The sequence below is a fragment of the Thamnophis sirtalis genome, unplaced genomic scaffold (genome assembly GCF_051295495.1).
Source record: "Thamnophis sirtalis isolate CommonGarterSnake01/CBP01778 unplaced genomic scaffold, rThaSir2_p1.2 scaffold_9, whole genome shotgun sequence".
NCBI lineage: Eukaryota > Metazoa > Chordata > Lepidosauria > Squamata > Natricidae > Thamnophis > Thamnophis sirtalis.
The window spans coordinates 23,088,868-23,113,978 of record NW_028261389.1 but is presented as its reverse complement, the minus strand read 5'-3'; the positions used below and the strand labels follow the sequence as shown (position 1 = coordinate 23,113,978).

The 25,111-nt window shown below is 38.9% G+C and overlaps 1 protein-coding gene across 1 annotated transcript in view; it reads left to right on the top strand.

Moving 5' to 3' along the window:
• GNPTAB (N-acetylglucosamine-1-phosphate transferase subunits alpha and beta) overlaps window positions 1–25,111 on the top strand; it is a 43,661-nt gene that overhangs the window by 15,675 nt on the left and 2,875 nt on the right. The window contains exons 8-19 of the mRNA XM_087723036.1: window positions 3,061–3,222; window positions 4,071–4,250; window positions 5,894–6,064; window positions 10,692–10,815; window positions 13,382–13,585; window positions 14,472–15,583; window positions 15,858–16,057; window positions 17,270–17,489; window positions 18,880–18,993; window positions 20,646–20,731; window positions 22,221–22,319; window positions 23,635–23,802. Coding sequence (XP_087579162.1) covers window positions 3,061–3,222; window positions 4,071–4,250; window positions 5,894–6,064; window positions 10,692–10,815; window positions 13,382–13,585; window positions 14,472–15,583; window positions 15,858–16,057; window positions 17,270–17,489; window positions 18,880–18,993; window positions 20,646–20,731; window positions 22,221–22,319; window positions 23,635–23,802 — 2,840 coding nt within the window. The remainder of the gene's footprint in view (window positions 1–3,060; window positions 3,223–4,070; window positions 4,251–5,893; window positions 6,065–10,691; window positions 10,816–13,381; window positions 13,586–14,471; window positions 15,584–15,857; window positions 16,058–17,269; window positions 17,490–18,879; window positions 18,994–20,645; window positions 20,732–22,220; window positions 22,320–23,634; window positions 23,803–25,111) is intronic.

The following is a 25,111-nucleotide window of genomic DNA, read 5'->3' as shown; positions in this document are numbered from 1 at the left end:
CTCATAAGCTTACCCCCAAGAGACTGGATATTTAAAAAGTAGTGCCGGCGTTAAGAGAATTATCTGTCAAACCTTGCCAGTTTTCTACAAGTTCCCTGGTCTTAAACTGGGAATCATTGCTGTATATGGGATTCTTTGATATTTAGGAAGGTATATGTTGCTGGGCAACAGATAAATTAATGCAACATTCCCACATGGAATGGAACTTTTGAACACGATATAAATATATATAACTGCAGAAAGGACTGTGTGACATTGTTGAGCTTGTAAAGTCATACAAGGTTTCTGAGGGCGGTTTTGCAATCTGTAGCATTATTTTTGGAGAGTGTCTTCATAACTCACCTTGGTCTTAACTCCAAGGACGCTAGTCTTTCATCAGATTGTCTAGAAGATAATGCCCTGGAAAGACAGAGATTTATCAGATTGTCCTAACGGTAGATGTCATGAATCATATTTGGAGCTATCCGGTAGCAAGAGAATATCAATCATCCACAGCCTTAAAGTGTCATAAGTGACAGCTGGTCTTACATTTATGATTGAATGAAATGGATGAAGTAAACAAATGTGGGAAAGGAAAGAGGAAAGGTCTGTTTTAATAATTCTGGTTCAAAGCTAAGTTACCTTCCATTTGCAGGCAAGGCAAGTATATTTTATAATACCATGGTCCTGCTTTGCCAGAATTGTCTGGTTTTCTAAGGAAATCAAAATGTTTTACAGTAGTCTTCAACTTACTACCGCTAATGACAGCTTGCAGGTTACAATAGCACTGAAAAAGGGACCTACAACAGATCCTTGCACTTACAACCATTGTAGTATTCCCAAATGTCACATGATAAGAAATTGGGTGTTGGGCTACGTATCTAGAATACTTGCAGTATCCCACTCCCCATTTTCAACCTTCCTAGCCAGCTTCTGTTTGTTCTGACCTAGGCTTCCCAAAAAGTACGAGGCAGAAGCCTGGTCCCGACAACACCCCTTTTTATTAAACCAATGTGAATTCCTATCATTCACATTCAGCAAGGCCTTGCAGTCTTTCAAAGGAATATTTATGACTATAGACCTTGTCTATCTTGGAAAGCTACCATGTAAATGTTTTCCAAATGAGATGCTGTGCAAGGAAAGGCTGGGCACAGAGTCTCTGAGATTCACGGACAGATCTTCATACTCCTGAAACAAATCTAACGCCCAAATGAATGAATTGTTTTCTGCAAAAGCTCACTCCCCTTTTGCTCCGCTTTTATTTCCTATGGGAGGCGCCAATCACCATCCACCTGTGAACTTACTTCCAAATTGAACCTTGTTCCTTAGTTGTTCCCTTCGTCTGGCAGCTCTGCGCATGCGTATACTAGGAACAGGCTCTAGCTCTTCCTCTGCCTCACTGCTGTCTAGCTCTGTAGGCACCTGATCACTACCAGACAGCCTTGGCACTGTCCCTGCCTCCAACGCAGAGGCTCGTCCAAGCCTTCCCTAGCCTCCAGGCCCATGTTCCTCCCCAGCCTGCTCACTGCCCGACTCTGCTGCCAGCTCTGCTGGCCACTGGCCACAACACTGTTAAGTCAATGAGAGAAGCCCGATTCATTTAGCAATCGTGATTCACTTAACAAAAGTAGTGATGACAAAAAAGATTGTAAAATTGGACACAGCTCACTTAAGGGCCTTAGCAATGAAAATTCTGGCTCCAATTGTAGTTGTAAGTCAAGGAAGACTCTATTTAATAAAGTTCTTAGTCTAGTTTCAGATAGACATTGTTCACCTAAGAAGCTATATGTTCTTTTAGATTAGTTAGCACTGAAAGATTACACGTACATGGGTTTCTTTTAGGGTGTGGCATTTACGGCATTCAATTGAAAAAACGTGCCCTTCCCCCATTTATCAAAATTGCTTGTTTTGTAAATTTGCCCTGTTCTTAATTTTATGTAATATGCTCATGTATAAAAGCAATAACTGTGAACATCCCAGCTGTGACTTTTTTCCAGTTTGAAAATTCTTTTAGGTAACAGTGGAAAGGAAACAGCATTTTTTTAAAAAGCAAATGGATAGCAAACTTCAAAATGGATTTTAGTACGAAGGAGATTCAATTTGTTACTTATTTTCATCCTGATCATTTATAATAGGTTTATACTGAGGCAGGTGAGATCAATACCATTTTAGCTGTTTTTGCTGGGTTTTTTCCCCATAATTTCCATCCCCCCCTCCCAAATATATCTGGCATATGCTTTATCTGAGGATAAAAACATCAATTTGCTATTTTCACTGCTCTCTGATGCAAAGTCAACCACTTGCCTTTTCTGAAAGCAGACATCTAAAATAACTGGTGGCAAGTGACAAAAATAGCAGATCAAATGTTTTCCTACCTTGCAACATGCTTGTAATAATGACTGAGGAAGATCAACAAACGGATTTGTTTTCCTTTCCTTTATCTCACTTTTCTCTGTGCTTTAAGTCAGTATTTCTTAACCTGTGTAACTAAGTTTTATCCTGTCTGGGGAATTCTGGGAGTTGAAGTCCACACTTCTTAAAGTTCCTGAGGTCACAAAACACTGCTTTAAGCTAAGTTCAAATGCTTTGGAGAATACTGTGCACAGTTAAATAGTTTGTTTGGAAGTTTCATTACAAAGTATTGTTTGGTATCTCAATATGATACTAAGGATAAATAATGCATTGTTTGGGGAGATATAATGTAAGGATTATAAAATATTTATTTTAATTAAAAATAAATCCAGATTTATAGATCCTAATGTAAAGAATATCAAAGAAACCAGCTGATACAGGATTTAACACAATTGACCTTCTGAAGCAGAACTTGAATTGGAAACAAATTATGTTTTCATACTTTTCTCCTCTCTTGTGTTGCTTTTCTATATAAATTCTTTGTCAAATAATAGTTTGTCATTTTTAATCTAATAAATAGGCTTATTAGTACTTCCAAAACCAGGGTTGTATATTGGTGCCAAATCTATGTATTGTAACAGATATAATAGAAAGCCATGTGAGTTGTGAAAAAGGGAGAAAAATAACTAATTTCATTCCAGGGTCTGAAAATGTTGCTTTTCCATACAGTTGCAGCTTTATTCTGAAGCCAGTGTAGCACTCTTGCAACTGATTGATCCTAAGGTTTTCCAAGAGCTGAACAAACAAGCAAAGAAGAATATGACTATAGAAGGAAAAGAACTCACCCTTAATCCAGCTTATTTATTGTGGGATCTCAGTGCCATCAGCCAGGTAGGCAAAATTCTTTAAGTAAGGAAAAAAACATTGAACATTTTTCAGATTTCCTTTAAAAGAAGGAGGGAGAAAGAAGTAGAAAATAGAATGGTATTAATACACAAGTATATGTTTAAAAGATCTTATGTGTGGAATCACTATAATGTAAAATAAAAGGAAGAAGAGGGAAATTAAGAATGGTATGTAAATACAGATCCAGGTTTGCTCGAACGCCATCCCAAAAATATATCAGAGTAAAGAAAATATGAAAACAACAACAATGGAAGGCAGGAGGGGAGAGAGGAGGAGAGGAGAAAAGAGGAAAGGAGAGGGAAGGAAGGAAGGAAGGGTAAAGGAGAAGAAGGAAGGGAGGGGTGGTAAGAGTGGGAGAGAGGGCAGGAAAGGGGGGAAGAGGGGAGGAGTAGGGGAGAGGAAGGGAAAGAAGAAAAGAGAAAGGAGAGGAGGAAAGAAAGAGAAGAAGGGTGGGTAGGAGAAAGAAAGGGAAGAAGAAGTAGGGTTGTAATATAAGATACATGTACAGGATGGCAGGAAAGCAAACTTGAATAAAGTATTACATCTTTAGGGAAAGAATGGAAGCATAAATGTTAAGGGATAATATATAACACTAATGATATTTATGAGAAATGTGTATTTGTGAATGTATGAGAAACAAAATAATTTTTTTTCAGATTTGATGACAATTACATTTTATAGTTTGATGAAAAATAACTAGAAACAGTGAATTGTGTATCTGTAGACTAGATATTTTGGACGACAAGATATCATTTTCAGCCAGATGGCTAGAGAGAATGGGAGCTACAGTCCAAGTATATGTATGTTGAGAAAGTCAATTGCTCTTCCAATAGTCTAAGCAGGATGAAGATATTTCACCCAGCCGCTTTGAAGACAATGAAGAGTTGCGGTACTCATTGCGATCCATAGAGAGGCACGCCCCCTGGGTACGGCATATCTTCATAGTCACAAATGGGCAGATTCCTTCCTGGCTCAATTTGGACAGCCCTCGGGTTACTATAGTAACACATCAGGTAAATGTTTTTGGAAACCTCTACTACTTCTTGCATAAAGTAAAAAAAGAAGACGTTTGTGACATCAATAGGTTAGGTGAAGGAGACGAGGGCAGCATTCACAGATCATGGAAAAATATGTTAGTACAATCTTCCCGAATTTTTTGTCTTCAAATACTCACAAATCAAAACACCAAGTTGGACAACCTTGATTTATCGCAGCCTGAATGAGTGGCATATATTGCAGTAAACCCTTCTTCCTCCCCCCCCGTTTTTCTCATGTGGAACATGGTAACTTTTGTTTCTACGTTGCTTACCACAGCTGGCAGTGCTGCCTGATCTAAAATAGTGGTTGAACTTCACAATGATTTTTGAAAACAAAGCGGAACATATAACATTGAATCGTAGGAAAGGACCTCAAAGGGCTTCTAGTCCAACTCCCGACTCAAGGGCAGGAGACCTTATATCAGTGACGGCGAATCTTTCTTTTGGTGTGCCAAAATTGTGTTCGTGCATGCCCACTTGATTCCCCACCCACCTGCGCATGTGACCCCCACCTTGCATGCGTGGGTGACCTCTCCCCAGGCTCCGGAGGCTTTCCTGAAACCTGGGGAGGGCGAAAAACAACCCCAGTGGGCCAACCGGAATTTCAGGAACGAACTTCCGGTTGGGCCATTGGGCCCGGTTTTCACCCTCCCCAGCCTCCGGAGGCTTTCCTGAAGCCTGCGGAGGGCGAAAACAGCCTCCCTCGGCCCTCTGGAAGGGTGAAAAATCATGCACGCACCAGAGCTGATGGCTGACGTACTACCAAATATGGCTCCGTGTGCCACCTGTGGCACGCGTGCCAGAGATTCGCCATCATGGCCTTATAACATCCTGGTCAATGGTTGTCCAGTCTGTTCCTAAAAGCCTCTGGAGATGGAGCACCAACACTCTGGGAGGCAGGTTGTTCATTTGATTTAATCTGTTAACCTGTCAGGAAATGTCTCCTTGATTGGATCTCTCTTCCACCCATTATTTCTTGTACTGCTCTGGTATTTTGGAGAATAAGTCAATCTCCTCTCTGACAGCCCCTCAAATACTGGAAGACAAGTTATCATATCCTAGCTTCAGCAATATGCGATAAGCTTGTTTTAAATTATCACAAGATAAAAAATTGTTAGTGAATTTACTGTAGGTTTGGAGGCATGGACTAATTATTTGATTCACACATAACTCTTATCTACCATATGGGTTCTTGCTTTTGGCTTTTTGTGAAAGGTGACTCTTCCCTTCAGATATTATGGTTTGCTGTAAAACAATCTTGGTGTGATGTGCCTAGGATAAATGGAGAGTCTTCCAAATCATGATTTCATTTCCTGGGCTAAAGGTATTTTGAAAGAAATTACACAGCCTCTTCCATTTTGACCTTCACCTGAGAACATAGTGGCAAAATGCACTCATTATAAGAATGATGATATTACCATGCTCTTATTTTTTAAAAAATCAACTATTCTTGTAAGAGAGATGTTAAAATGCATTCATGTTTTCCTACTGTCATTGCTGTCAGTATATAGGAAAGCAATTAAAGAGCTTCTCCAAACATTTGACAATATGTTTTGAAGCATCTTTTAATATATATTTTTTACAAGTAAAGTGTTTTTATTTTTGCTTTACTAATCTAGGACATATTCCAGAATATGAGTCATCTGCCCACCTTTAGTTCCCCTGCCATTGAAAGCCATATTCACCGCATTAAAGGTCTGTCCCAGAAGTTCGTTTATTTAAATGACGATGTGATGTTTGGGAAGGATGTCTGGCCTGATGATTTCTATAGCCACTCCAAAGGTCAAAAGGTAAGTTCACCACAAAACAGTTTGAGGCATAGGATTTGATAGCTCGAACAGCCTTTCTTCTAGCCCAGCTTCTCCCTAATCATTGCGACTATCATAATAGCCATAGGAAGAGGAGTTCCTATCCCCTTCCCAAAATATTTATGTGTGAGATGAGAGTGGTGGGGGTCTTAATTTCAGAGAAAAGCAGTTGTGGGAAACATAGGATGGGCCAATGGCAGACTATGGAATGTGGATCCCTGTGAAGATGAGTGAATGATTGAATGGAGTTGGTTGACTGCTGAATGTATCCTGATTTGTAACATCTAAGCAGAGATCTCCTGTTTCTTTTCTTTCCTTGGTTACCTGGGTCCCATACCTCGTCTCCCACCAGTTTTGTTCTCCTTTCATCCCGCTTCCCACTCTATTTGTCCTTTCCCCATATCTGACTTCTGTTGCATTCCTTTTTGCTGTTTCTTCTGGATGCAGTAAGGAAACTATGGTGTCTGTACTTTTGTGTACAAGAAAGGTTTGTGTGTGAAAGAGAATGGTTGTTGCATACAGATAGTGGGTCACTTATTTTAATGATTGACTCATTGATTATCTGCCATCAAGTCAGTGTCACCTCTTAGCAAACATATAGATAGATTTCCTCTGGGATGATTCTATCAGAGAGAGAGGTATATACCTACAGATATACACATACAAGAGTGTTATATACACATATTTACTGGGGAGGGAGAAATTCAGGTAATCTTCAGGTTGTAATAGCAATAGGGACTGGAATTTCTATCGCTAAGCAATAAGGTCATAAAGCATAATGTTACGTGAGTGCATTGCAGCAATTCTGGTAGTCCTAGTTTCCAGTTTCAGCCATAACTCCAGGACTCTGCAAATCATTAAGCAGGAAGAGGTGGGAGTCATAGGCAAGCAGTGCAGAGGATGCAAGGAGTGCTTTGGCAAGTGTTACAAAATGTGGAGGGTGCAAAGGTGTTGGGGGAAGGTGCTGCAAATGGGTGCTAGGGAGCATAGGCAGGCGCACTGGTGGTGCAGTGGTTGCAGGCTAATTCTCCTGAATGCCAGTAATTCGATCCTGACTGGCTCAAGGTTGATTCAGCCTTCAATCCTTCCGAGGTCAGTAAAATGAGGATCCAGATTGTTGGGGGACAATATGCTCATTCTGTAAACTGCTTAGAGAGGACGGTAAAACACCGTGAAGTCTGAATGCTATTGCTAGTGGGGGCTGTGGGTGGTTCTACAGAGCACGGGGTGGCAATGGACAAGTGCCAGGGGAGCATGGGCAAGCTGGCGAAGGCCATGTGTGGGCTTGCAAAGACCATGGGCAAGTGCTGCAGAAGGCAGGCAAGTGGGGTGGTGGTGCTGCACTTGTAGTGTGGCTCCTTGAGAGAAAAAGTGGTGGGATTGACTTCCAATTTCCCCCGCTGGCAGGGAAGGTTATGAATGGCAATCACACAACTGCAGCTTCATAGGCCATTCATAAGTCCCCCTCATTCAGCAGCTTTGTAATTTTGAATGGTCCCTGAATGAATGGTTGCAATTCAAAAGACTATCCATGTCAAGGACTGCTTTTAGCTACATCTGGTAACTCTAGGTTGACAAGGTAAGAACTTTGGCCCTATACAGGATTTTTTTCTTATGTTTATATACTTTTTTCCCCTTCTCATCTCTTCAAGGTTTAGGGTCAACTTAAATTCAGAGTGAACTTCCTTGGTGAAAACAAGTCTATTCTTTTGTACTTCCTCTGCTTAATTGTTAGGGATCCCTCTAGTGTATTCAGATGGTTGTATAGATAATTAAATAAACTAAGTTTATGTTGTACTACTCTTTCATTGAGAACCAGGAAAGCAATACTTTTAGTATACGTTCCAAACATGACAAATCCCTAGAAATGGGTATGTTTAACACATTTCTTTAGATTAGAAAACATGCATCTTAAAACAATTTATCTGTTTTGTATGCATTAAACATTTACAGATTATTTACTGTTCTGACCCCTCCACCCTCCGTACGGTGAGTCACACTGACACAAGGTTACTGTTAGCCAATTTATTCACAGTAATTACTCACAGACAAGACTTTGGCAGCAACCCAGACTCCCACAGATAAGAAATGCACACAAGAGCTTCTCCAGCTTTAGTATAACGGTTGTGTCCTGCAAAAGGTCTCCTCCCAAAGTCTCTTCTTATATACTCTCTTGGGAAGAGCTTACTCACAACCACCTGGGCCCAATTATCTTCTATGTCTCCGTAATTGCTGCCGGCGCTTATCCGCCCATCTCTGCCTGGCATCCGGGACTAACTCCCTTTGCTCCTCCCCACTGCTCCAGGGCCTGACATCAGGGACAAACTCCCTTTGGCTTTCACCGCTGCTCCATGCCTCAGGCGCCTCCTGGTAGCCAACCAGCCTCTCTGGGCCCTGCTCGGAGTCTGAACCCTGCCCAGGGTCCTCCACATCGTCCAGAGCCGACTCATAGGGTCTCTTGCTATCAGAGTCTGTCGGCAGCTCCAACGGCTCCTGCTGGGCCACAACAATTTACTATGACTAAAAGATGGTTTAAATAAGATCTAGTTATAGCTTGCTACCTAGGGACTGTTTGCCCAGCTAGATGATGGTTTATCACCTAGTTAACACATGGATGAGAGACAGTGGTGGGCTTCAAATCCCATTCCAGTATGGTTGGAACGGGGCCGGCGGTGTCCTCATGGACGCCCGCAGTACGCGCATGCTTTTTAGCGCTTTCGTGATGCTCTGCGACACTCCAGCTGCTCCGTGGAGCATCACGCAGGCGCTGTATGTGCCATGCGCCTCCGTGGAAGCGCAGAAGCCTTTAAACACTGGTAAGGAGCTCGGGCGGGCAGGTGAGTCCTCTGGAGCACTGTACTGGAAGAGTATCTGGTGCTCCGGGCTGGCTCCGGTATGCCTGTACTGGGGCATACCGCCTGCAACCCACCACTGATAAGAGACCACCAGAATATCAGGGCTGTAGTCTTGGTGAGACATGACAGAAATAATCTGGAAAAAAAGTGCAATTGTAAACCATTTATATATTGTTCCCAGGAAAACAACATAATGGTGGTAATTAAAATCACTAGGACCTCAAGCTTTATTTAAAGACAAATTTACATTTTAGTATCTACTTTCCAAAATAAAATATTCACATTTTTGTAATTAGGATTTCATCATTTCTTATTTACATTTTAGAAGATTTTTTAAAAAATCTCGCCTTTATTATTTCCATAAATAACTCAAAGTGGATAATATACCTAATATTCCTTCCTCCTCCTATTTTTCCCATAACAAACTTGTGAAATGGGTCGCCTGAGAGAGAGGGACTGACCCAAGGTTGCCCAGTTGGCTTTCATTCCTAAAACGGGATTAAAATTTGCAGTCCCCTGGTTTTTAGCCCGGTGCCTTAACCACTAGACCGAACTGGTTCTCCAGTTTGCCTTTGCCAATATTTTGATGGACAAACTGACCATTTACCGTATTATTTTCTCCATAAGATGCACTTTGCTCTGTATGGAGAACTTAGGCAGGCAGGAACTGTGGTGAGGCAGGTTGCACAGCAACAAAACAACCTTTATTCCAACAAGTTAACAAGGCAAAGGCAACTCCCGAACTGGCAACAACAACATTTGCCACCTGACAGCTCTTTATATAGGAGTTGTCAGACACACGGAACAATAGGGAGGCAGCATTCTCCAACCAGCTGTCTGCTCACATCCTATAAAGAGGTAATAAAAAGGAGGAAGGAGAGTATGCTATCCAGTGATGGGGTCCATTTTTTTTTTACTACCGGTTCTGTGGGCATGGCTTGGGCGTGGCGGGCATGGCTTGCTAGGTGTTGCAGGGGAAGGAAACTAAAATCTCCATTCTCTCCTCACTTCAGGGGAAGGTTTCTGCAAAATCCCCAGTCCCTCCTAATCAACTGAGACGTGGGAAGCAGAAAATAGATGGGGACGGGGCCAGTCAGAGGTGGTATTTACCAGTTCTCCAAACTACTCAAAATTTCCGCTACCTATTCTCCAGAAATGGTCAGAACCTGCTGAATACCACCTCTGATGCTGTCCACCTTGACTTATTTATAAAAATAATAAAGACAGAATAAAGTTTTTTTTTAAAAGAAAGGATAGACAGGAAATGTCTGAAATCCTAATTGCATAAATATGAATATTTTATTTTGGAAAATAGAAACTAAAACTTGTTGTAATTAATGAAGGCTAGCACCAGGGGTTTTTCCCCATAGAGGACATTAAAATGTTTTTAACCAGATGGTTGTGTAAAGATTAACATGTTAATTTAAAATGTATGGATACTTAGGAACTGCTCGGCAATTTTAAGTTCGTCAGATAACTGAATCACTTAGAGATTACTGGGTTTCTTAGGAATTTTAGATAAGACATATGAAGCCTTTTTCTTTTACTCTGAGAATCTGGATTTTGAGTTTTTTTCTTTTTCTTTTTTGCTGTCACATGAAGGAACAACAAGAACATGTTTGTCCACATATAAATCAAGGTTAGCATTATATTCTTGGCAAATGCAGACCAGTCTGCTCTACAGAGGGTGAGTTTAAGCTACTTGTTGAAAAACCATGAATGTGAAAACATCCTGTCTTTCTAACCATTTTCAGGTTTATTTGACTTGGCCTGTGCCCAACTGTGCTGAAGGATGTCCGGGTTCATGGATTAAAGATGGTTATTGTGATAAAGCCTGTAACAACTCTGCTTGTGACTGGGATGGAGGCGATTGTATTGGTAAGGAGAAACACATCTTAATGCCTGGTCTTTCACATTTCAGGAACCAGTTATTAGGTGGATGACAGGTTTATGTTTTAGGAAGCCACAGATGCACATTCATCAGGCTGTCTTGAGCCATTTGGAGGGCTGGTTACAGTGACAGGACATTTTAGTCCAACGTTCAGTGGTAAGCATGACCAAGCAACTGCATCTGTGCAGGAAACAAATCACTTCCCCTGCAGCCATGCTTTTCTGATATGGACATATTTCTACAGAGAAAAAAAGAGACCTGGGTGTGTAGCAGTGTTGATTTTACTACAAGCAATGAGCAATTGCTACTCAGTCTTTGTTTTGATTTCAACTTTCCCACCATTTGGATGGAAATGGTTATGTTTGTGTTATGGAGCAGAGCTGGCAACAGATTTGGACAGTGAGAGGGTTGGGGAGGAACATGGGCGAGTCCTGGAGTCTGGGGAAAGCTTTAATGAGGGCTCTGTGTCGCAGGCAGAGAGGGGGCCAGGGCCTTATGGCAGTTATCAGCTGCCTTTGGAGTCAGACATTAGTGAGGCTGACGAACAGCTGGAGACCGTTCCCAGTGTGTGCATGCGCAGAGTTGCCAGATGAAGGGAACAGCTAAAGAACAAAGGTCGACTTGAGAGTAAGGCTACAGGTGGACAATGAATGGCCCCCTCCCAGAGGAAATAAAAGAGGAGTGAAAGGGGAGTGGAGTTTGCAGGAGACAATTAGTTTGCTTAATTGGTTTGTGACTCTCTGAGGTGTTTTGCCAAGTTTTGTAGATATCCCAGATAAAGTCTGTGACTGTAAATCCTCCCTTGAAAGACTCTGCTGGATGTGAATGAGCAGAATTCACAATGAATTAATAAAAGTGGTTTTTGTCAGGAGAAGGAGTTTGCTGCATACTCTTAGGAAGCCTAGGCCGGAACAGTTGTTTGATATGCTGTAGAGATGAACCTAAAATTTCTCATTACAGGCAGTCCTCGACTTACAACAGTTCATTTAGCGACCATTTGAAGTTACAATGGTACTGAAAAAAGTGACATGTCCATTTTTCGCACTCATGACCATTGCCGCCTCCCTGTGGTCATGTGATCAAAATTCACTTGACAAAGACACTTGACAACTCATATTTATGACAGTTGCAGTGTCCAGGGTCATGTGATCCCCTTCTATGACCTTCTGACAAACAGAAGTCAATGGGGAAGCCAGATTCACTTAGCAACTGTGTTACTGACTTAACACCTGCAATGATTCACTTAACAACCATGGCAAGAAAAGTTGTAAAATGAGGCAAAACTCACTTAACAAATGTCTCACTTAGCAATATAAATTTTCAGTTGTGGTTGTAAGTCGAGGGCTACCTGTATTTTCATATCCCGGTGTTAATATCTAAACTAGTGGTTTACCAGGATTTGTTGGCAGTTCCTTCATGGTGGTGAAATGATAGCATTTCCTCAGTGAAAAGGGCACAACATCTGAAGTAGCTGCGATGAATTAGCAGAATAGTGAAGCGTCTCTTTAGTTCCAATTATCTCCCTCTTCCCCTTTCCCCCTGTCTAGATGGATTAAAAAGTAGAACAGTCCTATTTGCATTACTCCTGACCTTTATTTCTAAAAGAATTACCCAGGCAGGTTTGTGTGTGTGTGTGTGTGTGTGTGTGTGTGTGTGTGTGTGTGTGTGTATTTGATACTTGGAATATTGAAAGCTTTTAAGAAAATGTTGTTTTCTATACACAGTTAACCCTTCACCAACAACCACTTGCACAATGAATTTTCAAACCTATGACGAGTTCCCTAGAAACCCTACTCCCAGTCTGGTTTTGAGTTGCAAGGCCGCGCACCCCTCCCACAGTACCAAGTGGCTGCATTTTGAGCATTTGGCAACCAGTTCATGTTTACGGCTGTTTGCTGCATCCTGTTATCAGATGTTTGAGCCTTTTTTTCCTGGTTCCCAGCATTTACTTCTGATATCTGACCAAAAAAAAACCTATTGGGGAAATATAATTCACATAATGATCTCTGCGCCTCCTTAAAAACGGTGGCATTAGCTTAACAATGGTTGAATCCAGTCATGAGATGACTCCACTTGCAACCAAAATGAGTTATTTTGGGCTCAATTGCGGTCATAAGGTTCTGCCAGCGGCCCTATGGGACCCAGAGTAGGATGGAGCCCATTGGATGGCTGGTGTGATGTGTTGTTGCCCGGGTGAGGGGGCTATTATATTATTATATTAATTTATTATTTGATTATTTTCTTTTATTAGAATGTGTGTGTGTGTGTGCATGTGTGTGTGTGCTTGTGTGTGCACACACACACATCCTGTAAGCTGCTTTGAGCTGCCATGTTCAAATAGGCGGCAATGTAAATTTTCAAATGAAGAAATAAATATAAATAAATGAGTCAAGGGTTACCTGTAAAACATTTTACTTTTAAATATATAAAAGCAGTTCATAGTTTAAGAGTTAAGCCACAATTAGACTTTTTAATCATCCCTTTTTTTTCTTTTACTTAAGATTTTCCACCTTGGCAATATGTGGCACTGCCATTTTCCCCCCTTTTTTTAAGGTAACAGTGTGGGTAGCCGTTACGGTGCTGGTGCTGGAGCTGTTGGAGGTATAGGAAATGTCCCCGCCTGGCAATTTGGTGCAGGAATAAGTGGAGTTTCTTATTGCAACCAAGGCTGTGCAAATTCATGGCTGGCTGACAAATTCTGTGATCAGGCATGCAACGTTCCCTCTTGCGGATTTGATGCTGGTGACTGTGGACCAGGTATGTCTATACGTATTTAGTAACAAGGCCTTGTTTAAAGTGAATTCTTCGGGGAACATGCCTGTATTTCTTTGTTTTTTTGAAAATTCACACTCTATGTGACTGTATGGCAGTGGTTCTCAACCACTCTATGTGACTGCTAGGGCAGTGGTTCCTAACCTTTTCTTCGCCACGGATCCCCTTAAAATATCTTTTGTAGCCATGGACCCACAAGTCTTAACTCAAGATTGAAATCATAACATTTCTTCAAATCTTTGCAGACCCCCTGTGATGACATCACAGCCCCCTCCCCAGGTGTCTGCGGGCCACAGGTTGAGAACCACTGGGCTAGGGTATCCACAGCTCATTTCCTGTATATATCATGTAGAAATATAATTGTCCACTTTGATTAAACATCAAAAACTGGAAAATGCTATTTGTCTTAGAAAGAGAAGATAATGGGAAATTAGCAGATCAAAACAAGCTAGCATGGTGTAGTATTGATTTGGAGTTATGGATACCCATTTCCAATTCAATAAGTGCCCAGTGTCCAGTCACATATTTTCTTTGCCGAATCTATTCCATTGAATTGTTAATAACAATAACACTTAGATTTATATACCACTTTGTAGTGCTTTTACAGCCCTCTCTAAGTGGTTTACAGTCAACATATTGCCCCCAACAATTTGGGTCCTCATTTTACCCACCTCGGAATGATGGAAGGCTGAGTCAACCTTGAGCTTGGTGGGATTTGAACTGCCAAATTGCAGGCAGCCAACAGTCAGCAGAAGTAGCTTGCAGTACTGCATTCTAACCACTGTGCCACCAAGGCTCAAAATGATAACCTGGAACAAAGGTAGGATGAAAACAACAGCACTATGTAAATAACAATGCTCTCTTCTTCCAGATCACTTTGGTGAGCTGTACAGGGTAACTCTTCAAAAGAATCAGACTCATTATATCATCCCGAAAGGTGAATCTCTACCTTATTTCAGCTTTGCTGAAATAGCCAAGAAAGGACTAGAAGGCGCTTACAGTGACAACCCAATCATACGCCATGCTTCTATTGCTAACAAATGGAAGACAATCCACTTGCTAATGCACAGTGGAATGAATGCAACTGTGATTCATTTTAATCTTACGTTTCAAAGTAAAGATGAACAAGAATTCAAGATGCAAATAACCTTAGAAGTGGATACCAGGGAGGAATCCAAATTGAATACAACTGCCACTCAGCAGCCTGAGGGAGATTTGAAAGCTACAACTTCAGTGCCAGAAGCGGAAATGATATTTGAGGATATTCCTGAAGAAAGACGTTTCCCAAGAGTTAAAAAACGTCTCAACGGTACATTCAATAATTTAGATGAAGAAACGGTAATTCAGGCAGTTAATATGTCTGCGCTTCCTGAAGATGTAAAGATAGCTCTGCAGAATTTGGAACTTCAGCTGATAGTTGGCGATATCACTCAGAAGGGTTATAATCTATCCAAGGCTGCTCTCCTTCGATCACTCCAGTTGATGCCTACAGAAAGAAAGATGGGGCTAAATGATCTTGAGGAATCGAGGAAAAGGGACAAAGGGCTGAAAATCGTCAGAAAGACCATGCTTTGGCCGAGACCATCCCAAAGTGACAATGAAGGCAAAATAGTAGCTACAGACAAAATGCACAATATATCTCTACCAGGATTTGCACCAACAAGTAGCATTTTGGTGGAAATGAAGGTAACCAATGATTTTTCTCTAAGCTACCGCTCTACAGTAAAACCAAAACCCACATCTGTTGTCAGAAATGTGGATAAAAAGCATGGATCTCAGGATAAAGGCTTGAATATCCTTATGCAGAAAGAAATCCAGGAAAGGAAAATTGAACAACGAAAGAAGAAAGAAATAGATGTAAATCCACCATTTTCTGAGGCAGATATAGCAGAAGGTCCAAGAAGAAAATTACAGTATTACACTGGAAATTATCAAGGCTTTTTGCCCTGGGAAAAACATAAGTATTTCCAAGATCTTCTTGATGTGAGTATACAAAGGACTGAAATGTTTTAGCAATGGCTTTTTACTTATTTTTAGACCTTGCTGAATTCTATATATGGGTTTTTTAAAAAAAAAATCTTTTGAGGGAACATATTACAGAGTAACTCATACATTTAGTAAACAATTATATTCAACTAGTGCTTAATAATATAACCATGTGTCTATATGCTCAGAATTAACCTCAGTTGAGTTTATTAGAAATTATTCCCCAACTGGACTGTTTGTGTAAACATGATGTGTGTCCTTGTTTTTTTAGGAAGAAGAATCATTAAAGAAGGAACTGGCTTATTTTATAGAAAGTAAAATTGTTGGAAGGCAGCTGAAAGATACATTTGCTGATTCCCTCAGATATGTAAATAAGCTTCTAAATGGAAAATTTGGATTCACCTCTCGGAAAGTCCCTGCTCATATGCCCCATATGATTGATCGAAAAGTCATGCAGGAATTACAGGATCTGTAAGTCCAATGGGGAAGGCTAATTAGTCTGTTTATTAATTTAAATATTTTTCTCCCACATTTCTACTTGAAAACCACTGTGACTAAATACTCATAGTTCTTGGTTGCTTGAAATACTATAAAAGCTCATTGGAATATACACGCTTAGCATGGTTTGTGCTCAGTTAACTTCAGAATCTTAGAATGATGTAGGACTATCAAAGTTGTTTTTCTAAGCTGTTCAGGCAAACATCTTTGGCTGTTCAGTGATTGGAGACAATATACTTAATTTTTGCATTTAATTTTTGGGCCAAAATTGTATAAGAACTATTTACAATAAAATGATACTACTGAAAATGACAGTTGTATACTATCTTCCAAAGGAAAAATTATTTAGAAACCATGGTGGCGCAATGGTTAGAATGCAATATTGCAGGCTAACCCTGCCCACTGCCAGGCGTTATCAAGATCACGTGAAGTGTTAATGCCACTTTATAATGCCTTGGTAAGACCACACTTGGAATACTGCATTTAGTTTTGGTCGCCATGATGTAAAAAAGATGTGGAGACTCTAGAAAGAGTGCAGAGAAGAACAATAAAGATGATTAGGGGACTGGAGGCTAAAACATATGAAGAACGGTTGCAGGAATTTGGTATGCCTAGTTTAATGAAAAGAAGGACTAGGGGAGACATGATAGCAGTGTTCCAATATCTCAGGGGTTGCTACAAAGAAGAGGGAGTCAAGCTATTCTCCAAGGCACCTGAGGGTAGAACAAGAAGCAATGGATGGAAACTAATCAAGGAGAGAAGCAACTTAGAACTGAGGAACAATTAATCAGTGGAACAGCTTGCCTCCAGAAGTTGTGAATGCCCCAACACTGGAAGTCTTTAAGAAGATGTTAGATAGCCATTTGTCTGAAATGGTATAGGGTTTCCTGCCTAGGCAGCGGGTTGGACTAGAAGACCTCCAATGTCCCTTCCAACTCTGGCATTGTATTGTATTGTATTGAGTTCAATCCTGACCAGCTCAAGGTTGACTCAGCGTTCCATCCTTCCTAGGTTGATAAAATGAGGACCCAGATTGTTTGCAGGTCAATATGCTGACTCTATAAATTGCTTAGAGAGGACTGTAAAACACTATGAAGTAGTATATAAGTCTAAGTGCTTTTGCTACTAGAAACAGTTCTTGAAACTTTGTAAATGCGAGTAATTCATCCCTTTTTTTCTGGGCAGCTTTCCTGACGAATTTGACAAGACCTCCTTTCATAAAGTACGTCATTCTGAAGATATGCAGTTTGCCTTTTCATATTTCTATTATCTCATGAGTGCAGTTCAGCAACTCAATATTTCCCAGGTTTTTGATGAAATTGATACAGATCACTCGGGAATATTATCTGACCGGGAAATTCGTACATTGGCGACAAGAATTCATGAACTCCCTTTAAGTTTGCAGGTAATTTAAAAAAAACCAACTTTGTAGCTTCTTCCATATAATTGCAGAAAGTATGATTTAGAACCATCTTTAGGAACATGCAATAGAGTTGGCCAAAGTACCATATTTTTCAGAGTATAAGATACACCTTTCCCCCCCTCCCCTAAAAGAGCATGGAAATGTTGGTGCATCTTATACGCTGAATACAGCCATTTTTGCCTACCGAAGCCCCGCCCCCGCATCCCATTTTTGCAAAAAAACCAGGCCATTTTTCACAAAAACGGAGGTGTTTTTGCCTTCTCCCAGTCCCCAGAAGTACTGTGCAGGCTTCAGCAGGGTAAGCTATGCTTAATCAAAGGAATTGCTTTCCAATTCTACTGTGCAGCTGGGATGTGAAAGTCATAATAATTAATGTTGACCTAGGACTTGGAAATCCTATATTTAGAATCTCATTCAATCGTGGAACTTATTTTATGAACTTTGGGAGAATCTTATTGTAAACTATTTCACAGGGTTGTTGAGAGAAGGTATGGGGGAGCATGTCTTTGATGATATAGTCAGTGTACATAAAGAAAAATAAAATACATTGATCAAGAATCATAAGATATAACACTTAGTGGTAGTCATAGATTACTAATAAGCAATCAAGTTATATTAGGAAACAAAACAATATAAGTTGTAAAAATACAAGCAACATTGTTATAGTCATGAGTGGGAAGGCATAGGTACTAGGAAGGATGAGAAGAATAATAGTAATACAGTCTTAGTAAATAATTTGACAATGTTATGGGAATTAGTTGTTTAGTAGAGTGATGGCATTTGGGAAAAAGCTGTCCTTGTGTCTAGTTGTTCTGGTGTGCAGTGCCCTATAGCGTCGTTTTGAGGGTAGAAGTTGAAACAATTTATGTCGGTTAAAATATAAATCATGCTAATTTGAGTCAGATGGAGTTTTCATAAATAAAATAAAATTCTGTGACGTGAACTGAGGAGATGATTGCCAACTGATAACATAGGCTCATATAACATTTCTAAAATGTTTTTGGGTAGCTATTTAAAATGAAGTATTCTATTTTGAATCTTAATTCTCAGAGTTTAGAATATGTTCGGAATATACCATTTCAGATTACTGAATGCTGTTCCATATACCAAAATTCCTTCTTATAGAAATGGGAAGAAAGATTATCACCTAAACTTTCTTGATTATCCCATTTTTTTAAAATAAATTTTGGGGAAGTGACTTATTTGCATCTAAAGCAGAAACTAAGTACAGGTTGGGCATTTTGCACCAAGATGCTAAAACAGATTAATCTTCTGAGATAATCACATTTATATTTATTATATTTTTAAGATTGTGAAGATTGCAGTAGGAAAAATGCATAAACCCTTTTCCTTTTTACCTCCATCTTATTAGGATTTGACAGGATTGGAGCAAATGTTAATAAATTGTTCTAAATCCCTTCCATTAAATATAACTCAAATTAACATCATACCACCAACTCAAGAAGCATACTATGATCCCAATCTGGTAAGCAACTACTATAATATGAGTTCATTCTGTCATTAATTTGTACAGGCAGTCATTTCAGACAAAATTAATTTGCAACGTATATATAATTTGTAGTAGATCAGATTGTTAAATTATAATACTTAAATATCTTCTGTTCAATAAACTGTTAGTTGTTGTCAAAAATGCATGTGTAAAGAAAATTTAGGGTTCAATTCATTGATGAAAAACAATCTCCATTTTATATATGCCAATATAATGAACATATCCAGGGTTTTTGTTTATTCATTCACTGATAAATAAATTGCTTCCCCTCCCAAAGTTATGCCAGAATTAGTTCTGAAAATCTTGTTAAATAGCAAGATAGTATGAAACAACTGTAATTTATGAAATCCAGTTTTTTCACAACTATATGAAATTAGATTTTGGAAATTAACAATAGTTTTTTAAATTCATCACAAAAATCATTTTTTCTGGAATTGCCTGGAATTGAACTGTCCCTAGTGGTGTTGATCAGTAATCATGCACTGATGATGTTACCTAGTTAGGTAATGAAATGTCTGCAAGCAAACAGCCAAGCTTGGAGAACACCAAGAACTCCACAGTTCATCTCTGAGTTGCATATATTTGATTGGAACCGCTTTGTTTTCATTTTTTTTCTCTGACCCTAAATGCCATGATTCCGTTCAAATACATAGTAAATAATAAGAGAACAAATTCTTACTCCAAGGGCTAGTGGTCCAAAATTTGACAATAAAATAAAAAAAGAAAATAGGAAAATATTAAACATGAAATTGCGTACAAAGTCTTCGGCAGAATGAGTTGTAAGGCAATTTTGTATAAAAAGCTCAGTTTTATAATATTTTCAGGATCTCCTTTTGATACTTGAGAGCCTTCATGTCGTCTATTAAGCTGTAATTTTCATCTTTAAAGAAAAATGTGCTCAAAATTTATTATAGTATACTTTTATATACCACTACTTGTCAGATACAAACAACCAGGTCCATATGTGAAGATTCAAAATTACTGATTTATTGTTCAAGCCCTTGCACAAGAATCTTCTTAGATTAACACGTTGGGTAAAATTTGATAAGGGTCAACAGTAAGGGAGAGATTGGACAATGCTCTTGTGACCACATAGAGATTCTAAACTGTTGCCTCACTTGACTCCTCCCCCCCGGATCTGACATGCTCTCTCCTACAATACTATGTACTATTTGATGCTGTAGAATCTTCATATTCATATTTGAATTGTTTCAGTTGGGTTTCCAAGTACAAGATGTAAGACTATTTTTTAAAAATCCCTTTAGAATTGAAGTTGTGTTTTTAGAATTATTTATGGTTTTGCTAGCAAATGTTACTTAACTGGAATTAGGAATCCCTGCTCAGTTGGTGTGTTTCTTCTGATTGTCAAAGATTGACAAGCACTTTCCTCCCTGCTGGAGAATACATTGCATACTGTAACATATATATGAAACATGGAAATGAAGGCAATTATTTTTAAAGTTACCCTATTTTGTATAATATTAAAATTATGTCTCTGACATTTGCTGAATAATTGCTGTAAATTATGGTTCTTTGTGGAAATAAAAGAATATCAGCAACCATTTTTAATGGAAAATAAAAATATAGAGGTAATGATCCATATTTTTCCATAATTGCTTGTTTTTCAGCCTCCAGTGACTAAAGGTCTGCTAATGAACTGTAAACTTGTGACTGATAGAATTCGCAAAGCATATAAGGACAAAAACAAATATAGGTATTGATATGTTATTTTACTTAAATTGCAACAATAATAATAAATAACTAAAGAATCATCTATGAACTATGTGTGTTTTGAAAAACTCACATTTAAAGCCACCTGGTAACAAAGCATGACATAATAGAAGTGAAAATATTTTTTTTTTTAAAAAAATCTTTAATCTGGAGCATTGTATTTTCACAAGAGGACTGTGCATCCTTGATGACCCTTAGTGTGGTGATATCTTAAGGTTGGCCTTAATTATGTCATATGGACATAAAAGTTATTCATGAATATAATGCATAAAGATCCAATTAAGCTTTAATCAATAATTGTCTACTGGAGGTTGGATGCTCTTCACCACTATAAGTTATTCAACAGTAAGACAGATACAACATTTAACTAGCAGGGGTGTTAGCAACGGTGCAATCAAGGGTTGAAGCCCTGCATTTTTTTTAATGTGCGTCCCATATAAAAAGAGGCAAGACTTTGTGTGGTCACAGAAGCCAACTTGACTTTTTTTTTAATCACTTCTCCCATGGAGATGACACATTCTGGTTTTATTATTTGCAAACCAGCGGAAGGAAATTATGTAAAAGGATCAGAAGTCTGATTCTAAAGCCTCTCTGTGTAATAATTATCCTGGACAGGGTGAGGAGAAGCTAGCAAAATAAAGATCCAAATTCAAAAATGGGCTGGATCGGATCAGGCTGAAGAGTTAAGACAATCAAATTCCCCCCAAATTCTCGTAACTCATCCTGATGGGAGAGGCGGTTGGGCAGTGGCTCAAATGCTCCCAATTCCTCCATTTTAAGTCTCCTTGAACATGTGATCCAGAGAGAAGCATATGTAGCTCATCCTGCCTGTCCTTCCCATTTTTCAAATATACACATTCACACAAATACAACATGAGAGTTCAGAAATGCAGATGCAAGCACAATATGTTCCTTCCACATAAGAAAATACAGGTGCCTTTTCTCATCTCAAGCAGCACACCAGGTCACTATGAAGAAAGCTGAACTCCATGCCTGTATCTCTGCACTATATGAATTAATCAACCTTTAGAGTTTAAGTAATTCCTAACAGATACATGGGAAAGAATAGAGGAAAATAGAAATCTTCACATTAGGAGGTAGTTACTACAATTTCAGGAACTAAGGACTCAGACAGTCCTGGATCAAATAAAAGCTTGCTACTTCCTTGAAATGATCAGCAAGTTGAATGGGGGATGCAAGTGGATGAAATTTTGACAAGATTGAGGGAGGCGGAAGGGCAAAAACAGAAAATAAAGGTGGGTTAGAGCAGATGAAAGAAGTATGAAAGAGCTATGAGTTTCCTGGAGAAGGGATAAGATGGCAAGCATTTCTCCATAGAACTTCCATGAGTCAAATCCAACTTGGTGGTTCTTGACTTCAACTATGAAGAAAAGGATAATACTATTCCTTTAATTTCCTAGTTCATATTGTTTTGTTGATGCTTACATATTTTTTACATATATATCATCAAGGTTTGAAATTATGGGAGAAGAAGAAGTAGCATTCAAAATGATCCGTACTAATGTTTCTCACGTAGTTGGACAGCTTGATGACATACGGAAAAATCCCAGGTGTGTATTTCTAATCATTTTTTAAAAAAATATTTTTTTATCCCGTAGAAGGAATTTTGACTAGGCTTTTAATTGTTGATGGTTTAAATTATAATTTCATGCTTAGTTTAGATTACACTGGAATTTCACTAGTTTTCAATTGTTCTCATTAAATACCCACTTAAGCATCTTCTAATGGACACAATTTTAATGATCTAAACTATTAATACCCCGGTTGCCTTTAATTTGTTTAATTTCTAAACTGAGTTTTTCCCAGAGCTTACATGGGAATCATTTCATTTTCTGTCACTTTTTAAGGTTACAATAAGGTCTGTGGGAGAGCAGGAAGGCATTTACAGAGATTTTCACATATAGCACTATATTCATATAATACTAAGTAGCAAAGAATGTGCAGTTGTGTTAAGTATGTCAGCTGTGGCCATTCTTGAACGCCTCTGATCTTCAAGAATTATCCATGCCTTTGTTGCATCATGTCTAGTCTATTGCATTGTCCTTGAAGAGAGTCTAAAGATTTCAGTTGATACAAAACCTGGTTATTAAGATTGTTAATAGTGCCCCATACTGTGATTATATAAAAGGTCAGTATAAATTGCCAATTATTTTCTGGCTTCAGAAGATAGTGGATGTAACCCTTAAAATTTTGAGCAGTAATGAACTTGGTTATCTAAGGCTTTGGGTATCTCATTACAGGCTCTTCTTGGTGTAAAGATCAGCAAAACAGGCAATTTTGAGTGATACTCAATCCAAGCTGCCCAAAATCACTGCCACATTAGGAATAGCGTCATTTTGGAACTAAGTGGAACCCTCACTCCCTTAGTTAATTTTGAACCTTTTAAAATTGCTAATGAATTTATAGTTTTAATCTTTTAATATGGTTTAACTTTAATTTTCTCTGTGAATTATTATGCATAATTTCTGACACATTACTAATAATGACAAAAACTGATTGCAATGAAACCATTTTCTTATATTATCCTGTTTCCCCGAAAATAAGACCTCCCCGGATAATAAGCCCAATTGGGCTTTTGAGTGCATGCGCTAAAATAAGCCCTCCCCCAAAAATATTGCAACACAGCAGCAGCCATGAGGTGACCAAGCTCGCCGCCTCCTGCACCTCAAAAATAATAAGATTTCCCCCAAAATAAGGCCAAGTGCTTATTTTGCTGGTCAAAAGAAAATAAGACCCTGACTTATTTTCAGGGAAACACGGTAGGAACACAAACACTGTTGTCTATAAAATACATACTGTGTACAAAAAGAAGATAAATCTTTTTGCTCCAGTAAGATTTTTTTTATAATGTGTTTTTCCCCCCAGAAAATTTGTTTGTCTTAATGACAACATTGATCACAATCATAAGGATGCCCAGACTGTAAAGGCTGTTCTTAGGGATTTTTATGAATCCATGTTTCCCATCCCATCACAATTTGAACTGCCAAGAGAATATCGAAACCGCTTTCTTCATACACAGGAGCTTCAGGAATGGTGAGTCCTTCAGCACCCTTGAAATGAATATGCAGGTATTGTGTTATCACTTGAAGTAAAACTTTCTGTGTTGACCAAAGGACATTCTCCTTTCTTCTATGGTGGGTTGAATTTACTTAAAATTAAAATTGCCATTATTACTATTTTTTTAAAGAAAGATAACGGAAGAGCAATAATTCAAACATTCCATTGCTATTTCAGATTCTGTGCAATTTAAACATGCTCTGTCATAGGTTCTCATTTTAATACTTTAATCTTTGCTTTTAGCCAACTGGTTAAATGTTTTAATTAGTGCAAATTAAACACAACATTCGTGTTGAAGTTTTATTTTGTTCATTCTTTCAAATGTTGGTATGTCCCTTGGTCAAAGATTATAGGTAGTGCTTGACAAACTGAGTGCAGAAGTGGTCAGTTGTTTTAGTCGTTAAATGGATCACCATGTGACCTGAAATGATTTAAAGACCATTGTTACAACATTCCTTAAGCGAGTCACTGCAGTCATTAAGTGAATCACATGATCGTTAAATAAACAGATCATTAATTAAGCATATTCAATGATTTTTCTGCTGGAAAATAGCAAAAAAGTTGCAAATTGTGGTCATGTGACTGTGGCATGTTGCATTCACCCAGTCAGAAATGTAAGCTGGTTGCAAAGCACCCAAAATGTAATCATATAACTGTGGGTATGGGGAGAATGTAACTTTTCAACACAAGTCCAACAAAACTTCAAATCAATTAAACAATTGGTCATAAAACAAGGTCTATCTGTAATGCACAAATCTAAAATTAAGGATTCCACTTCCCAGAGTATTGGCCTCTTATTTTTACTTCTAAAAATAGCTTCCCCAAAGCTTGTTGAAAACATCCTTTTGTATAGAGAGTAATCTTTTGGTTAGGGATGTGTTGGCTCAGTGGCTAAGACGCTGAGCTTGTCGATCAGAAATTTTGGCAATTTGAATCCCTAGTGCCACATAACAGAGTGAGCTCCTGTTACTCGTCCCAGCTTCTGCCAAGCCTAGCAGTTCGAAAGCATGTAAAAATGCAAGTAGAAAAAATAGGAACTACCTTTTGTGGGAAGGTAATAGCATTCTGTGCGCCTTCGGCATTTAGTCATGCCAGCCACATGACATGGAGATGTCTTGAGACAGCACTGGCTCTTCAGCTTTGAAGTGGAGATGAGCGCCACCCCCTAGAGTTGGGAACAAGTAGCACATATGTGCGAGGAGAACCTTTACCTTTAATCTTTTTGTTATATAAATTTTCTCTGATATGTTGGACTTAATCATTTTTTTTATAAAAAAAAAACTTG